Source organism: Chanos chanos, chromosome 12 (assembly GCF_902362185.1).
Source record: "Chanos chanos chromosome 12, fChaCha1.1, whole genome shotgun sequence".
In the NCBI taxonomy this organism is placed as follows: Eukaryota; Metazoa; Chordata; class Actinopteri; order Gonorynchiformes; family Chanidae; genus Chanos; species Chanos chanos.
The window spans coordinates 13,801,951-13,821,117 of NC_044506.1; the positions used below are offsets into that span (position 1 = coordinate 13,801,951).

Genomic DNA, 19,167 nt, shown 5'->3' on the forward strand with positions numbered 1-19,167 from the left:
CAAACCCCTCAGTCTGTGAGACGAACAGTCAGTGATGAAACAGAATACGCTGCACAGCGGCAGCTCATGTTGTAGTGAAGCTTATACCAGCAGAGGATCTGACAGGACACACACACACACACACACACACACACACACATACATACAGCACTATCTGACAGATCATTAACCGCACTGCTGTTAATGTCCATGGGGGTCTTGCCCAGATTACAGCTGGATTTGTGTTTGACTGGAAATAGGGCTAAACATAGCCAAGTGTTAATGCGAGTACGTGAGAGAGTGCAAGAGAAAGAAGGGCTAACTTTGTGTGTGTGTGTGTGTGTGTGTGTGTGTGTATGCGCGTATGCTGAAGTGATGGAAACTGTTGTACGTGCCATTGTTTAATCCAAGGCCATAATTATCACAATACCCTGTCCTCCACTTGTTCTGCTTGCAGCAGACTCTCACAGTGTCTAAGGGACTGTCTGTTCTAGTCAGGGTGCGTTGCAGTGTTTTCCGTGATTTAAAGACTCTGCAATCTGTGATCTCAGTCCCAAGGATCGTCAGGTTATTTCAGTTCAATGCACAGTCTAGCTTTCAGGATTCATCATCTGAATACACTATGAACTCAGAGCGTTAATCAGTAATCTACAATAGATTTGTGCAATCAGGTAATCAAGTATTTGAATGATTAATCTTCTTCCAATATTAAATCAGTGGACTGGTTGTTCAGTCAGTGGAGGACACCAGTAATGACTGCCATATTTACATTAACCGTGCTTTGTTTTTCATAGGACTCATTTGAAACTGGAGGGTCTGGAAGACTGCCGCATACTGGCCGGAGCAGAGGACTCCGTCTCAGACACCCACGGCTGCCCGGCCTACGTCAGCCCTGAAATCCTGAACGGCGGAGGCAGCTACTCCGGCAAGCAGGCAGACGCCTGGAGCATGGGAGTCATGCTCTACACCATGTTAGTGGGCCGTTACCCATTCCATGACCCAGATCCCGCCACCCTGTTCTCCAAGATCAGGCGGGGCCAGTACTGCCTACCAGAGGGTCTCTCTCTCAAAGCCCGGTGCCTGCTGCGCAGCCTGCTCAGGAAGGAGCCTGGAGAGAGGCTCACGGCCGCGGAAGTACTCATTCATCCGTGGTTCCATGGCAACACACAGGACAACACGGGGGGTAGCGAGCAGGATGTCAGCTCCACAGAACAGACCGTGCCCCAGATCGATCTGGAACCAGAGGATGACCTCTTCTGCTGATAAACTCTCTGGCGCTTGATATCGGACCAAAAAAAAAAAAAAAAAAAATAATAATAATAATAATAGTGATAAAAAAAATAAAAGTTGACGTACCTTTCATTTGTGTTAGGTAGATTCAAGTATCACTCAAAGTACTGTATATTCTGTGTTTGGTTTTAACGGCATTGTGCGTAATGGCCAGTGCATGTTGAAGAAGTTGTGGGGTGCTAACAAACTGTTCTCGCGCTATTATATGAAGTGAATGCGACGAATGGGTACAGAGGAGTTCTAAAAAGGCAAAAGAGCGTTGGCGTGGTGACTAACCTCAGCCACATCCTCAGGATTCAGAACTTATTAGCTAAAGAGGGGGATGGGCCATGAGGCCTGAAGTTCAGCTCCACTCTCTCTCTCTCTATCTCTCTCTCTCTCTCTCTCTCTCTCTCTCAGAAGACCAGAGGCAGTTGCTGACTCACTCCCTGCCTGCTAGAGCACCAGAGGGGTATGTCTCATTTTGAGGCAGGGGGATGGAGACTACATTTACACACACACAAACACACACACACACACATGCACGCACACACCAGGCTGTTCTATATCAGGCCCGTTCTTCACGCTCCTCTCCTGCCCACTAAGTGCCAAACTGTACAGGACAGACTCTTGCAGTGTCATGTGTCATGATGGCCTCTGACCTTTTGAGACTCTGTTAGTTATGCTGACACTGTAACCCTATCTTGACCACAGCAATTACCACAGAGCTGGGGGGAAAAAATGTTTTAGCGGCTCACGCAGCACGATTTTAAAAGAAGTACAACTGTGGAGGACTCTGGACAAGTTGGTCAATAGTGACACTTGTTTTTATGGCTAAGCTTGTTTATTATTGAGCAAAGAAATGGTCCAGTTTTCTTTCTGTGTGTGATCAACATTCATATTATGAAACTCTCTCCCTGCTGATGACAGCAGTGTCTTACTTAATTTAACGCGTTAAGTGTCATACAGATGTCCCCAGAAGTTTCCAAAACTATGAGGAAGTGATCAGGCAGGTGATGTCTTTTGAAAAGTCAGATATGCGTGTGATGACTCATTCCCTGGGAGTTTCGATAGAGGACGGCTTTAGATTACAAAGGCCTAGGATTCATCCATTCTGTATGACTCTGTATGTCTTACTCAGTCTCACTTCTTTTGAAGTCACTGCTAAATAAAGGACCGCCCCCTCGGATGGTTTTCCCATGAAGATGGAAGTATTTCTTTTCAGGAAGATTACTGTGGCTTCCTCCTCTATTGCGAGAAATTTAGCATTAGTCCTGACAGTGAAATACATGACAATCCATTGTGTCTCTGACAGGTTCTTCATTAGCAAACATAGCTTTTTCTTAGATGGTGGCCAGCAATGAATTATCTGTACTCATGCAGCAAATGGAGACATCTGACTCGGGTGCCCAAAGTTTATATTGCACTGTGAATTATGTATTTGTGACAAAAACCTCAAGGCTAAACGACGAAGGTTCAACAGCAAATATACATTGTAAAATGAAAATATGTAAATTTGTATATTATAAGTATGTGGACAAATTGAATAAAGTTAATGTTTTTTTTTTCATATTTAATTCTGTTATTTGTTTATTAATTTCTCTCTCTCTCTCTCTCTCTCCCTCTCTCTCTCTCTTTCCCTCTCTCTCTCTCTCACACACACACGCACACACACACATATACACTTATTCACACTTACAGTTGGTGAATATAAACAGCACTTGCCCGAAGACAGATTAAGGCACTAATAAAAACCTTTCTCTAGGTGGCATTAGCTTGCACTAACAGATCTTTTTTTTCATGAACTTCAAACTAATTAACTCTAATAACTCTCCCTATGTCTTCACGACTATCTGGGATGAAGTGTCAATGTGTCATTTTGGTGACTGACAGAGGTAATGTTTCCTCTTGTACTAAATTCTGAGGGAGTTGGGGTAAAAAAATGCAGTGTGCAGTTTGACCTGACAGCGACAGGTATCTCTTCTCATCTGTTGTGATTTCATAGCCCCTTGCGTAAGCAGCTGATTAGGGGTGGATTAGGTATCAACGGGGTAGCTGGAGCGTCTCTGTTGCTGGGAGGCTGCCAGGTTTGCGTTGCACGCCACAGATGCAATTGCCTAACATGTCAGAGCCAGCCCTGGGTGACGCACTGATAAAGAGCACCACTCTGTGTGTGTTTGTGTGTGTGTGTGTGGTGGAAGGGGGGAGGCTTTACAGTTTTCTATTCCTGGGAGAAATTATAAGCAATATTAGGGATGTTACAGGGCCTGACAGCCATCTAACTGAGAATTATAATATGCCTGGGGGTTGTAGTGAACCAAAACAGAATAAAAACTTATGTAGTACCACTACAGCTCCTCTAATCAGACTGAAGTGATGGTGATGTTGTTACCGATTGTTGATGGCAGGGCTGAAGATAATTCTGTGAGCAAATTTACAAAGGCTGGTTTCAGATCAGGACGGCTTTGAGTTCATCAGAACTCCACTGGATTTCCCTTGCGGTTTTCATTTAAATTAGATTTACCACATTTTTCTGTTAAACTCTAAAAACGGTTATTTTAATCATTCCCAATGGATACATAATAAGGTTTGACATATGAAAACGGAGTAATTATGATACTCATTAAGTAAACAAAAAGTTTAAAAAAAAAAAAAAAAACTACACCAATAACAAGGCGAATGTCCAACTTAGTTCCATCCAAATAGAGCCTTAGAGGGAAAAATGCTTATATATCAGAGCATTATAGCCAGAAGTTATCTGGTAGGCAATGTCACAGCCATGTGGACATTCGATGTACTGTAGTCATATGTCATAGTAAGCATGGTAGGCTGTCTAGGTGACAGCAGCAAAAAAGTGAAAAAAAAAAAAAAAAAAACTTAGGTTAGGTTACGCTGCTTACTGCTGTAACATTAGGTGGTGGCTGAATTTTACTGGTTCTTTACATTTTGTTTCCTTCGTCTTGCGGTGACACAGTTGGTTCGACAAAAAATAACCACTAGAGGGCAGTATGATAAAAGTGCACGGTTTACACATGTAATTGTTCTCGAAATTTAATTTAATCGACTATTTAATTAAAAATTAATATTATTCGTGTCTGAATTTGTCCGGATGATTTGTTAAATCGCTTGTTTCAGTCTTACCAATTAGGCCTGCTGAAGGTTGTTCAATAGATCTGTTTAATTTTTTCGTTTTCTTTTGTCCTTGCGAATTTTAATCAGCTGGAGAGGTGAAATAGCGTAGTTTTTATGCATAACTGTTTTATATACATTTACTGAACTGACGCTTTTGCTTAACTGACCGACCGAGTGTTACATACGCAAACTGTAATAGAGTTTACTAACGCCAAAACGAGAAGCCCCTATCATCAGGGTTTGTCTGTAAACTAGTCACGCTTCATCTCACTTTAACTTGCGCAGTCTTGTGGGTGTCCGTGTAACATGTTTTAGCTGATTTGGTAAATGTCCTACATGAGCATGCTTATTCATCATAAACTCTTAGGCTTGTCAACCTCCTCAGAGTATGCTTAAAAGACTCTTTGTGCATTCGGAGGGGGGAAAACAAAAATGATGTGGCAGAATCCAGGGAAAACTAATCTTTTAATAATCTTAAAATGTTTTCTTGGTTTGCATTTCAAACGAGGTTTTAACTCCTTATCCTCTCCGTGCTGCAAAAGTGTTTCAGGACCAAAATGCTTTATTTATTTTCCTGTTATTTTCTTTCCCAAAGCGGATCTCTCCTGCCTGTCTAACTAAAAAAAATGTAGATGTAAAAAATGTGTTATTACATCGGGCTGAGGGTCTATGGAAAACGCTGCACAATCGAGCAGCACCGAACTGTGGATCCATTCAGTTTTGATGCTTTGAGCTGTTCGGCCGACGGTTTTCTGGACATCTTTAGCCTAAAACTCTGAGCAAACAGATTGCTACACTGCTATTTTCATGGCTGCTATTTGGGTCATCTGTACAATGTGATCTAATTGACGCATTTACAGACTTCACCTCTATTTGAGGTTATTGAGGACATCATAGCGGAACCTCTGAGAGGGTGTTTTTATGAATAATATCAGGAAGGTGATGGCGCTGGTCTGCCAAAGTTATTATCGTACAGGCCTGCAAGGCATGTGAAATGTAATTTGGCACAGGTTCTGGGGATGGTCTGGAGGTGCAGTAGAAAGGGAGCATAAAAAAGCTGACTGGTTTAAAATTAAAGTTTTTTTTTTCCTATGGACATAAATGTATGTACCACTTGAAGGTTAGGCACATGTGAGCATTTTGAGACAAGTTTTGGAAATTATATGTGACATTGTACAACAAAGGAATGTAAGTGGCTTAACCCAGATCTAAAACGACAAACACCCTATCAACATTTTTTTAAAAACATGTTCATGAATCAACAGAAAGATTCATTGTAATCAGCCACATGCCACACTCGAGAGAATCTGATCAGCTGCTTGCAGAGCTAGCAGCAAGTAAGCGTTTAATTTTGCCGAATAACGAGTTAATAGAATGACTAAGGAAAAGCCACATCTGAGTGTATATTTCAGTGACCTCAGCTAGTAGATTAGGTTGTCAGTACACAGCACCCATTGTGTTCCCCTAAAATCCAGAGATCAGTTGTCTCAGCAACAGCCTTGGCTGCTGCTCCCTACCATGTGCCTCAAGCCTACCAATGAAAAATGTTAGTGTACAGGCAAATGCAGCTGTACTGTAGAAAAATAAAACTACTGGAACGTACACAGGGAAAGAGACACTCGGAATCATGGTTTTTCAGAGAAACGTACTTACAACAAGTTCATTCTGGCATTCAGAAACTGTTAATGGATAACCAAATCAACACATTTTTGTCAGAAGTTATATGTGTTGTTGGGAGTTTAGAGAGTTTTTTTCAATCTTAAATTAAGGGAAAGGCAGTCTGTTTATATGGACAATTTGGAAAGGGGTGCACAAACTTCAGTTGGCAGACAAATTTGTTTTTCAAGTGGATACACTCACAGAACCACCAGTCACATCACACACACACTCACACACACACACTCACACACGGCGGCTTCACTCTGCCACTTCATTGTTCCTCCAATCAGATGAGGGGAAGGTTATGGATGAGCGGCTCCAAACAAACTGCATTTTTTATGTGTGTGTATTTCCATAACCCTTTGCATAGTGCCTAGGCTTAAGCAGTTTGTCTGCATAAGCTTATTTTTGTAGTGTCCTCTTTTCACACCGCCTGTGTAACATTAGCTGACCACCTTTTTGTGGTCTGAGAGAAATACGTATTTGTGAAACCTAACACACTAACATTGTCAGGTTACCACAGCTTCCAATATATCAATTTCACAGTCTCGTTAAAACATTAACCTTTTTTCTAATGGCCTTTGACTCTGAACTGCCTCATTCAAAGGTTTCTTAAATGAAAAGACATTAAATGTGCAAATGAGGAAGGAGAGTTTCTAGAGGGGGAAATGAAAATATTTGCGGTATACAACCCAGATACACTTAATAACAAAGCGTTGAAATGTCACGGAGTGAGTGAAAGGGAGAGAGTTGTATGTATGACCTCCTGCAGTAAAGGCTTGGCTACTTTAATTAGATTTCAGCTTTGTAGTCTTGCAGAGGCATAGACTGTTGCTCTGATCACCCCTGTCTGAATGTTGGGCCTTTGTGCAAACTCTGTGTGCTGTCCAATTGTAATTATAATCAAGAGTCTGAGAGCTTTTCATATGCTACTGGTCCTTCACCGGGTGTTCTAGAGAGCTGATGATATTGGATAATTCAAAGTAGCGTGTTAGATGTAAGAAATTTGCGTTGATTATTTAGAAAGGTGCGTTTTATAGTTTTTCCTTTCACACAACTACTTCCCAGGGGGTTTTTTTTTTCCTTCTCAGTCTTGCTTGTTACATTCCAGTGAGTTCAAAAATGCTAATTTTATAGCAAGGCTTGGGTTCAAAAACAGATGTACCAACTTTGAGGTCATAATGACACAGCGTCCATAAAAAAGTTGTGAAATCCATCAAGACTACAGGACGCTATGCACTGTTCAGTACAGGGTGAACACTACAACTCCCTTGCTTATGAGTCATTCTGTCTGCCTAAACAAGCTATATTTACCAAGACCCAAAGGTGAGGAGAGTCACTAGTCATAGGAAACGTACATAAAACCAAAACTTATTTTACTGTTTCTTCATTTTCTGATTGAGTATCTAAAGTTGGTTAGGATACACACATCATTGTTTTCTTGTTGCAAGGGTGTTGCACTATCTGTATCCGTGCTTGCTCAACCCCATCGGACCTCATGACCTGGCCCTTTCCTTTCAACTGGACTAGAGCAAGCAGCAGGCGCTCACTGATGTCCGACCGAGTCCGGCTCTCCGCATTCCACATTCCCCTTCACCTGTGTGACTGAAGGTCGTTTGCCCTCTGGGTGACCAGTGGGGCTTTCAAACAGCTGCTCCAGAGCTTTGAGCAGATCTCTCTCATCTTTCAGTCCCCAGGTAGCCGTCACACTGAAAGGCGCTTTGTGTTACCCCCTTTGCCTCATCACGCACATACAAAGACGAAAAGATGTTCTCTCAGGACATCATTTGTGTGCGATTTTGAATCCAAGGTTTTGGCCCGACGTGAAACTGTTGGACATGCTGCGAACTTTCTCTGCACGTAATAAAAGACAGAAATGAGTCATGAAGAGTAGAACACATAGAACAATATGTGATGGGCATGAACAATTTGAGGGTCTGTTGCAAGTATATATATATATATATATATATATATATACAGAAGACAAACAAGAGGCAAAGCTTTTGAGAGGGAAAAAAACAGCGAATGGTTTGGCTGCAGAAACCGTGTATTACTAACACAGACAAGACCACAGTGTCTTTTTCTTCCCCTTTTTTTTTCTGCTGTTTCAAAGCTTGCAGTATATGAGATTATTACAGTCTATGACAGCACCCCTGATGTTAAAGCAAGACTTTGATCAAGTGCTTTGGTAAAGCACCTGGTTCATACCTCGTCGTGAGTATGTGTCTGGGGTGGTACTGAAGGTGATGAGGGAATATATGAGGATAGATAAAGCGCAGACAAGCTGTTCGCACTCGCAATTATCCGGCTTTGGAAAGGAGCCTCGTATATTTGTTGGCAGTAATAAGTACGTGGCATTCCGAAGCAGGGTTATTTCACACCTGAATAGCATACACTTTTGTTTATAAGACCCTAATGAGTGTTCTTTGGAATTGTTACTGGAGTTGAAATGGCAGGATATTGCCCAGGACAAAGACGCACAGAAAGAATAACAAATCTAAAATAAACGCCCTTTCCCGCTTGTTTGACCTTCAGCCGGAGACTCCAAGCATTCCAAATATTGTTACACTCAAAATGCAGCCCAGTCAGTCACTTTCTGAGAACTTGTGAAGCCTTGCAAATGAATCATTCTGACTGTCCACGGCGTAGAGAATAGCGGTGGTAATTGACGGGTACAAGCCTTCCTCGTGGCGCCAGCAGCAGATATGACGAGGCCACTTTCTTCAGGCATGCAGAGTTTTTTTTGGGTTTTTTGCTTTGGTATTATTGGTTGAGATATGATTCAGCACTTGGTATGCGTCACTGCAACTCCCATTTCTGTTCTGTCTCTTTATGGCCAAGGAAACTGGACTGCCCCGCAGGTGCACTTCAAAACCCCCACTGGGAGTCTAAGCATTCCAACTGAGGTCTGATTTTACTGCCTGGATAAGATGGAGCCAGGCAGTAAACAAGGGGAAGTTATAGTAATATTTTTTGAAGTATTTTGCACACAAAACTGGTTATTTTCATCAAGGCAGGTACATAGATACAAATATGATCATTTGGCTGGGACGTTAACCACATCCAGGAAGTGTTCATGTGTAAATTACAAAATTTGTTTTCTGCTTAAACAATTTTTTGTTCTGACAACAAGTGCGAAAAATTTCATTCTTATTCTGTGGGTTGATATAAACAAACACAGATCCTTGTTATTGTGTATGCAGTTGAAAACAACCATTGTGAACAGTGTGAAAAGGGCAACTGAGAAACAAAAAAATATTTTAGTCTCCTGCAAGAGCCGCTGCAGCTACCTAACATCTATGTAATTAGGAGGAAAGCCATTTTCCCAACTAATTCAAGCAACGGTGAAAAACACTTAATTAGAGTCTAAAAGATGCTGGTATTGACATTTCTCCACAGCCAAAATGCTGTCCTTACCTTTGCACACACACTCAGGCACTGTAGATCTTGGCAACACCTGTAATTACTTTCAGTCACAATGGCATCTTAATGATTGCTCACGAAACATTTAGAGCTAACACACATTCACCTTTAGTATGGTCACAATGACTGTGTGACAGGCAGTACGCTACTGAGTTAAATCCTTAGATCCTTGTGCTTTCTATATGGAACTCTGTATCAGTATTAGAATTCCATAACAGTGTGATATTAAATGACACCTTGTTATGAATTATACTGATTTTGAAGGAGCTGTATTCAAAGAAAGGCTTTTGAAGTTGATGTAGTCTTCATATGGTCACTGTTTATGCCAGTCATGCAGTCCTGCCACATTACCATGTCATGTTATTTTGTTCATATTTCATGTGGCAAACTGTAGTTATTCTCATGATCTTGTCTTTAAATGATCTGAAACTCAATTTATCTGTAACACAACATATTCTGGTCACAGTATCATAGCATCTATCACTCGAGAACTTAAAAAGGCTCATACATAGTACATCAATATTTACGCCACAACTCTCTGCCTGCCCGGGAATAGGCAAACATGGTCTGAGAACTGTAAAATATTGCAGTATTCATCAGTCTCGCACGGCCATGTTTATTATTGTGGCGTGAGAGCGGTACGCCTAATTCTCTTTGATCGAATTCGGCGCTTTTATGAATATGAGATGATATCTCCCGCTATTGTCATTCAAGGCGTTATTCACACCTACTCTCTTCGTATGATTGTTGTCGTGCTTAAGCCCCGCTCGCCTCTTTCATGCGCTTGCCGCTCAGCGTGAGGGCTCCTCGCGCCGGTCCTTGGCGCTGTTTAGAGATTCTAGCGCCCGTATCCAGAGCGCAGTGGGCTCTCTTGAGCCCCATAGAACACAGACACCCTACCAATTACCTTCATCGCACCCGGCAGCCATCTCCATTTTTGACAGATGACTTTTGCCTGAATATCAGGTGTCTCTTAAAGCAGTACTATTATGATAGCGGCGTTGAGAGCAGGTGAATTTTTCCACCTCCTCTCTGGCTCTCAGGGGCCTTTTATGAGTCATAGGAGGAGAAAGGAGAATGAGAATGTCCCTAATAGTGGTTTTGTGTGTTCCTGCACAGGAATCTTTTTTCACAATGTTGGAGGTTAGAGAGATTGCTTTCTGTCTCTTCAGTTACAGAAAGAGCTCTAGCACCATTACTGAGAATATTGATTTCTCAAAAGACCGCGAGGGCAGTCACGGGTGGCAACTGAGTGGTATTACTGGATTTCCACTGACAAAATAATGTAAAGATCACGGTTGCGTCACACACTTGGATTACCCTAACAGGCAATCATTTTAACGCAAATGAACAAAATACCCTTGAATGGGCACATTAATATTCGTACCTGATGAAGATTTTTAAGCTTTGTGCTCAAGCAACGACTCAGTAGTCTCCGCATGTTCCCTTATGTCTGAGAACTTGAACTCTCATTAAAAGGAATACCAAGCTCACAAACACCTACTAAAATATATTTTCTCTTTCTCTTCAGCCTTAGGCTCCAGAAAAGGAATTGTAGAATATTTTTCTAAATACTGAAAAAAATCATATCCTTTTTTTTTTTTTTTTTTTGCTTTTCTCAGTTACGCAAATGTCTCGGGTCATACTGATACAACCGGCGTAGGGCTTGATAAAGTCACCCTTGTGCCCTTTGTGGATTACTGAAAGTTTCCTTTCAATGATAGTGTAAGGTTTGTATTCCACAACATGTCACATTTAGTACACAAAAAAAAAGAAAGAAAAGGGGAAAAAAATCCATGTTAATCAAGTTAGAATAAGGTACTCAGCATATGGGCACCCCATGCAGTGACTTTCCATTGTGTTCTCAGCATCTGTTATTATCACTGCCCAGCTTCGCAATCAGGCCTCTTGAAGCCCCGGAATTTCCATTGCTTTGATTGACCCAGCAGGTACTCAAGCTTAGGGTGATCAAAATATGCTTGTATGACTTCATTGTGGTCCTGCTTATTCAGAATAAGAATGTAAATGAGGGCGACTTAGATGAGTGGCAGATTTATTTGCTTTGGGTAAACATGGGAGGGATTCTCTAAGTAGTGTTACAGGTTCTGTTCTTTGAAGGCGTTTTTTTTTTTTTTTTCCCCCCTCCACTTCAAATGCACATGACCGCACCATGGTTGAGCACTGTGGTCATTTTGATCTCTCTCCTGTTAACCACTAAGAGCAATCTCTACCTTTTTACGCATTTGTTGCTCAGGAAAGCTATAAAACTGTAAAAACTGTGAAACTGTAAACATGGTTTTGAGGAAAAAGGGTTTTAGATTTTATGAGAAAGCAGCAGCAGCACCAGACACCATGTTCCTCAGAAAGAAAAAAAAAAAAAAAACCTTTCATGTTGACGATCAAATAGGTTTCTCTTATTAAAAAAAAAAGATAAACAATCAAACAGGCTTTCTTCTTTCAAACGCCGTCTAGGATGTTCAAAGGAGAACACGGCGACGGGTAAAAAAAGATGAATTTACCAGCCAAACAAAGTCATTTCATAAGACATGACTATTTGTCTTTTATGTTGTGAATCGAAAGAAAATTAAATAAATGATAAAAACAAATGACTGTTTTTCACCAGGCTTAGCCATCAAGTACATCTGTATAAAATAAATTTCAAGCATCTTGAAGGAAATTGAAAAAATACCCCATAACTAGTAAAACAATAAGTAATGCGTTTTTGAGCCGTAAACTTTGGAATACAGATAGTTATATGTTGAATTCAATAAAACTTGTGCCCATAGCCACTGGAGGCAAACAGAGGGTGTGGAGGTTAGACACATCTGCCAGAGTATGGATCCACCATATCCCAGTTCAACAGCCAGATGTCACTTTACATGTCAAAGTAGAATCTGTAATGATCCATTTATGCAAATGAAACCAATTAACCGCACTGAGTTCACTTGGCCTCATATACTCTGCTGACAGCAAGGGGATATGCTGTTTTAAGAAATGTATTTATTTTATATCACTGGAAACTTTCTTCGGTGACATACACTGACCTTGTAAGGGGCATGGTGCTTCTTGACTCAGTAGGACACACGATGAGTCTTAGCAACGCTGTGCTGAAATCTGCCGCAATATACAATTCAATTCATGTACAAAATCCTTCTGGTTCAATAACAGGAAAAAGCTAAGAAATGATTCTTCATTAGGCATCCTTCATAATAATAGGAGATGCGCTATTCTGCTCTGTGTATTCACTTAAACAATGATACAATAAAATGTACTATAATGGAAGTCTGTCAGTAGGAGACTATAATAAAGTAAATGTCCCTGTTCAGCAATTTAAGAATCTCATTCAATGTGTTATCTGAACTGCTGGTGATCTTGAAACTGTTGAGGTTTGACAAAACAACATGTGCTCAACTCAGTAACCACATCTACACTGTTTTACATTTGTCTTTCATTTACATCGGGTCTGACTCGACAGTCATTTTTGATTGTTTGAATCTGACTCTGAATGCATATTGATCAGGCTTCACTTTGTTTAATAAGTAATTAACAGGGACTGGCATGTTCAGTGACACCTGGTAAATGAGTTCTCCAGTGAATTCATTATTCTTCAGTGAACCAAATTATAGATTTGATTTCAATCTAAACACAATTAAGAATTCCTAAATGTTCCCTCTCACTTGTGTTATGTGACCTTCATCGTCTATGTACATTAAAAAAAAAAAAGTGTCAAAGAAGACATAAACTAGATGCTTGTAATCATGTTCACATTCAAAATAGGGAAAGACAATTTTCTTACCAATTAAAATGGGATCTCTTTCTTTTTCAGACTGAGAGGATCATTGGTTACTACCCTGGGCTGAACTAACTGAGCTAACAAGGCCTAGCTTCCAGCATGAGTGTGAGGTGCCCCTGTAAATACATTTTATCAACCCATCTGAGCCTCAGTTTCAACGTGTACAGCTACTTACAAAAGCATGAACTAGTTACGTCAGTTCAGGACACTTATGATGCTGAAATTTAAATGCATCTTCACAGTCATCCGACAACTCCAAACAGCTGATGGTACATAAGCTATCCTCCACAAACATCCCATATACAGCACATGCTCTCTGAAAATTGGCATTCATATGGTCTAATTTGCTTGGCCTCAAAACATCAAGTTTTAAACAAGCAATTTACTATGGCTGTCTCATGCTTGCATGTTTGGCAACAGGAAATCCTTTGAGTCTGAGTGGGGAGGAATACAAATCAACTTGAAGCATTTCCTGTCTGCTCATTATCATGGTACTTAAACTTCATTCTGTCTTGCACTGCCGCTGAAGGACACAAGCTGAAGGCTTGAGCACCGTAAAAATTGCTATCAGGTACAGAAAGGACTAAATCTTATCCTTCTGCTAAACCAGGATTTGATGCCGCAGAGAAAATTCAGCTGAATGCTGGTGTTATTCTTTTTAATGTATTGTTACACTTCTGATTCAGTTAATCCAATTGCTTTTTTTAATCGAAAAGCATAGATTTTGATCAGCCACAGGTGCCGGTGTTGAAAATAAATCATTAAGTAATCTCTAAAATCAAAATAGTTTGCATAATTTAACACCTAGCTTAACAGAAGTAAGGGAACACGTTGATACTCCAGGGGAAAATGATTTCAGAGGACACTGTGACCACTGATAATAAGGGGGGAAATTATAGGTGACGGAAGGACATTGTTAAATTGGAACACAAAGTAAAACGCACGCTTTAAGCAGTAAGAAATGATGCCACCCTAAGACACGGCTTTAAATGATGCAGGTGTGACAATGATTCATCATAATAGGATTAGAAAAAGAAAACATTTGCTCTTACATTTTGAAGCTGACATGAAGTTTTGGAACTAGGTTTGCATTCAGAGTAGTTTTTAATGTTTGTCCTTTGCAACACTACAGTGAATACAGGCCCTGTCAAAAGCCTGCAGCTGTGCTAATACGTTAGTGATAATCAGGAAACCACTGAGTCACCACTCTAACAGTCCCTTTGCACTACAAAAAGCACGACTGTTTAGAGCAATGACGATTACCCGTCTCTGAGAAAAACCACAATGATTAACCAGCTGGCCTGGAATAAATAACTGGAGCTCCTCATCTGAACTTATACCTGAGCCTCTGAAGTTGATGCAAGTTGCAGAACCAAGATCAATACTGTTCCATAAACACTAATCCGTGTAAGACAAAACTCCCAACAGCACCTAGCTCCTAGCTGGAAGGAACAGAGCAATAACCCTGCACCACAGAGACAAAACATACAAACAGTTCTGCCAGTGTAAAATAAAGGATAGGGAGAGACCCTGTAAATGCACTAAAGCCCCCATCACGAGTACAACCAATAAGATCACACACTCCACATCGAACAAAATAAGTGCTCATTAGGTGGGGCAAGCATATCGTGCCGGCATAAATGACACTGAAGTGACGCACAAAGGGTGCCTTGTTGCCATTGTGGGTAGCCATTACTCACTCACAGTGTGGCAGCGGTAATTACTTTCCCTCTTTCCCAGTGTTTGCCCAGACTGGCCCTGAGACAGGGAGATTGGGATTGAATCATAAAACGCCATTTCCCCCATGGTCACAAAAAAAGCGCCTCGTCTGAGGCATATCTTGAAGGCCACTCCCGACATCTGTAAGGATGATTCACCGAATGATTCTCCAGGCATTGTGTGTGTGTCTCTTTCCTCTGGAAATACTCATGTATTTCATGGTTGAATACCTTGGCTGCCAGTTTAAAATTCACACATCTTACCAAGAAAAAATAAAAAATAAAAAATAAAAACTTTCCTGACCGAGCTGTTGACGTTAGTGCACTGGTGCTTTTGGCATTACTGCGGGATTTTAATTCGTGCTAAGCTCTGTCATGGAAGAATGAATGGTTTGTTTGAAATAACATTTAAAATTTGTAAGGGTTTGTTTTCTTTTCTCTTGATTATTGACAAAGCTTGATCACTAATCCCATTCTGGGCAAACTGTTGTGCTTCAAGCCTGTTTTCAAACCTGTGTCACAAACAATTCTGTCTAATTTATTTCTTTTCCAGAGTTAAAATACTGTCCATTGCTATAAGAGTTAGCTGGCAAGGAGTCAATTCATTTATGAATAAACTTTGGCAATTCAACAAAAGAAAGTCATTAAGAGGATTCAAAAGATAAGAAATGTCCAAGAGCCTCAGCACAAAATAAAATCTGTAATATAGTCTAAAGTTAGTCTCAATCTCCATGGACAATGCAATTTAGTCTCCTGCTCTTTTTAATCTTCATCTAAAAAAGCAGCCCTGAGAGTTCATGAATGAGCAAGTCTAAGTTATACTTGCTAACTGTCTAAGTGTTACAAGACTATTGTCTTTTAAAGGCATACTGGTTTTAAAGCCCATATGTAAAACAAGTAGATTTCGTTTGTAAAGGGCCCAAATGTCACCAACAGACCACCTCTGAACAAATGTGGAATTTCTCTTTAACACATTCTGTAAAGGCCATAGGTCCATATCATTACTGTTCTTTTTTTAAGGTCATATACATATATATATAAACAGACCTTGAGTCAGCTACAGGATATAGCAATGATTTACTTCACATTTTCAACAACTGGTGATTTGTGCGATTTAAGCTACTACGCACTCAATGATGTTGTCAAACACTGTAAAATGTTGCTAGGTGGCTGCTTCTGTTAGTTAACATGAGATTCAATTATATTAAATACACAAGCTACAACTTTGCATATGATTCACCAGATTAAAACTGAATTTGACAGGAGCCATTCAGATTTTTTTTATCGAGTAAGAGCAAAAGGGACGGTCCTTCATTCATCCACTGATTCATTAAAAACTCATTACGATGTCCAAAACGGCTATCTCCACAGGCGTAGACAACCTGTTGCCTATTCGATTAGGAGGAGTTTTTCTCGTTGCTCATTCCTCCGACACAATTGAAATGATTTGCCAGTTCCCGGATGACAGCCACTTTGCCAATCTGATCATTTCTTCTCTTTTCCATTATCAAGTCTTCCAAACTCTGAAATTCAAGCACGTGAGACTGTTTCTCCGGCAAGAATATTTTTAACCTGTAAGGTTGCTTTCCGATTCGAATCTCTCCTCCCATCTTGAATTCACGTTTGCCGAATTTGCACCAAGCTGCGAAGCACTCGGAATTTCTCCATAACAGTTCTCTGTCTTTGGCACCCACTTGTTCCATTGCATTCTGCACCACCATATCAGGACTAAGTGGTTTAAATTTGTAAAGCTCGCTTACAATCCTACATCTTCTTCCTTGACTGACATCGGTCAGAAAATTGTTCTTCACCTCAGCTCTGTGAAGGTGAACAACTTGAAAGTCTCCAACATAAATGGCCCAGTGGGGATACTGGCCGGTTGCCACGAACTCCACTAAGTCTCCCGGTTTGCATTTGTTTAGTAGATTCTCGGGGGAAAATGTCTCCAGGTCGGTAGTGCTGTTAGTCCTTTCGTAAATACATTCGTCTCTATTGTAGATTGCGCACTCAACATCGTTGCGCTTATCATAATGTTTCTCTTCCTGATTCGGATCCTTTTCCGTTCCATCGACATTTTCGTCCAAATCGTCATCATCGTTTGAAAATATATATGATACCCCAATTCTTGGACCATCTTCCTCTGTGTCTAGTCCATTCGGGTCCGTTGTAGGAACTTCTGCGTAACTTAGATGTGACAACCTGTCAACCTGGTTACCCATGCCACTTCGCCAGTCGGAATATATTCTGCCCAGGAGAACGCAGTTCCACCTGTTAAGAGCAGAGTAATATTGACATCTGGAAGTACAAAACGTACAACCTGTGCACAACTGGTTTAACCCTAAACGAGATCTCCAAAACACGAGTGAGAATGTTGCTGTCAAACCCAGGGAGAGGATACGTCGGTGCAAAAAAAATAATAATAATGATGATAAAAAGTCTTGAAAACCGCATAGATATATCCGAACAACACAAATTGCAATGTTCTCACGGTCAAAATTGTTCTTGTGTGCACGCAGGTGACAAGGGTCTGTTACACCTGATGGCTTGTCCAAAAACAAAGTTGCATCCTGGCATTAGTTAATCGATGTGATAAAAGTGCCGAGTCTTTCAAAGCTGAGAGGTGCATTTTATCTCCTTGATGAAGTCGTAGGTTTTAGCACGATGAAACACTGTGATTAATTATGCCTCGTGTTATATAGTGCGCCCCAGCTCCGATAGCACAACTGCAGATATTAAGGCAGATCTGGGCAAAGCCAACCACAGCGACAGTTACAAACGGTTTCTCACTTAAAGACGTAGTGTGCTATTTTTGTTTCGTTTCAAATCATCACTTAGCGAAGCACCATGGGTGGAGGACAATTCCGAAATGAATCGAGAAAGAGGGATTCATTCCGGCTTCGTTCACCGAATTTGAATTGATGTTGAAAGTGAGACTCTTATCGAGGGTGCTGAATAAGAGTAATTTGGAATACTGGTTCCAATGCATTGTTTTTCGGTGCGTCTAAAATTCTGTTATTAATTTGAGAAGTTTCCCATTCCCACTGCTTCTGATTCATTTGTGTTCAGTTTATATACAGACATGTGCATGTACACTTCTGTTTGAAGGTCCTTTTCATTTGATAATATAGAAAACAAACTGCGGTGCAAAAATAGATTATGTGAATTATTTAGTTGGTTGGCCAGTCTCATTAATATGATATTTCATGTGTCAGTGTGTTATTGTTTGTCCAAATATTTAATGTCATACCAGATTTTCTTTTCTTTATTTTGCCCATGGCTACCAAGAGATGTGTTATGAGGAGGATCAGTGCCAGCACATGTGGCCCACAGAGTGAACGTGCTGGACCCAGAATGACACACAGGTATTTCTTAACAAATCCCAGCAACAGCTGGCATGAATCTGTTTGCATCTGTGTGAGAAAACCAAGAGTGAGTTCGGCAAAACACGTGAGCACCATGAGGGTGAAAGTGTTTGTTTTTGCATGTGCTACCGCATTCAAGGTACCATTCACTATACATCTCGCTTAATGGTTGCCGACAGTCTTCCCATAGTCTATGAAATAATACATACTGTAAATCCATCTTACTCTGTAAAACAGATCCTGTTGTGTAAGTCCCAATAATTACAAACTTGATAAAAAAAAAATGAAAAGAAAATAGTTGATGAAAGAAAATAGTTGATTTTGTAGTGTAAAGCATGCCCTGGCTTAAAATAATCAGAAAATCCTGAAAATGAAACATTTCAACCAAGGATTGTGTCCAGAAGGGGACTTCTGGACAATTAAGAACAGCTTGTTAAATTCAGAAATTGTCGAAAACTGTCTTTTCTAAGCCCACGTGACGGCTACATTAAAGCCTTCATGCTTTCTGGCTTCATCATACCATGCTCCTAGGTCCACACTCAGATAATAGCATTTAGGACCTTCACTGCCCTTACATAACCCCAAAAAAATCGGAGTTATTTCTAGATTGTAGCGATCAGACTGAAGGTGGTTCTCCTCCAGGAACAGCCTGGAGAAAACGAAATCAACTCACCACTATTGCCTGCAGCAATGACTGCACAGCTGAATACATTTCAGAGCAGTTTTAGTGACATATTTATTCATATTTTCATATACTTTTTACATATTGATTTTTATAACATATATTCAAGGGCGGGAGGGGATATGTGAGAAGGAATGTCACTTTTGCACT

General features: G+C 40.5%; 2 protein-coding genes across 2 annotated transcripts in view; one reads left to right on the top strand and one right to left on the bottom strand.

Moving 5' to 3' along the window:
• trib1 (tribbles pseudokinase 1) overlaps positions 1-1,261 on the top strand; it is a 4,971-nt gene extending 3,710 nt beyond the window's left edge. The window contains exon 3 of the mRNA XM_030789418.1: positions 774-1,261. Within this exon, the coding sequence (XP_030645278.1) occupies positions 774-1,242 (469 nt within the window). The 3' untranslated portion in view covers positions 1,243-1,261. The remainder of the gene's footprint in view (positions 1-773) is intronic.
• A 14,793-nt stretch (positions 1,262-16,054) lies between these two features.
• On the bottom strand, positions 16,055-17,638 carry lratd2a (LRAT domain containing 2a). Its single transcript, XM_030788986.1, has one exon. It carries the CDS (start codon positions 17,190-17,192, stop codon positions 16,371-16,373), a length of 822 nt encoding a protein of 273 aa, XP_030644846.1. The 5' UTR covers positions 17,193-17,638; the 3' UTR covers positions 16,055-16,370.
• Between the last annotated feature and the right edge of the window lie 1,529 nt (positions 17,639-19,167).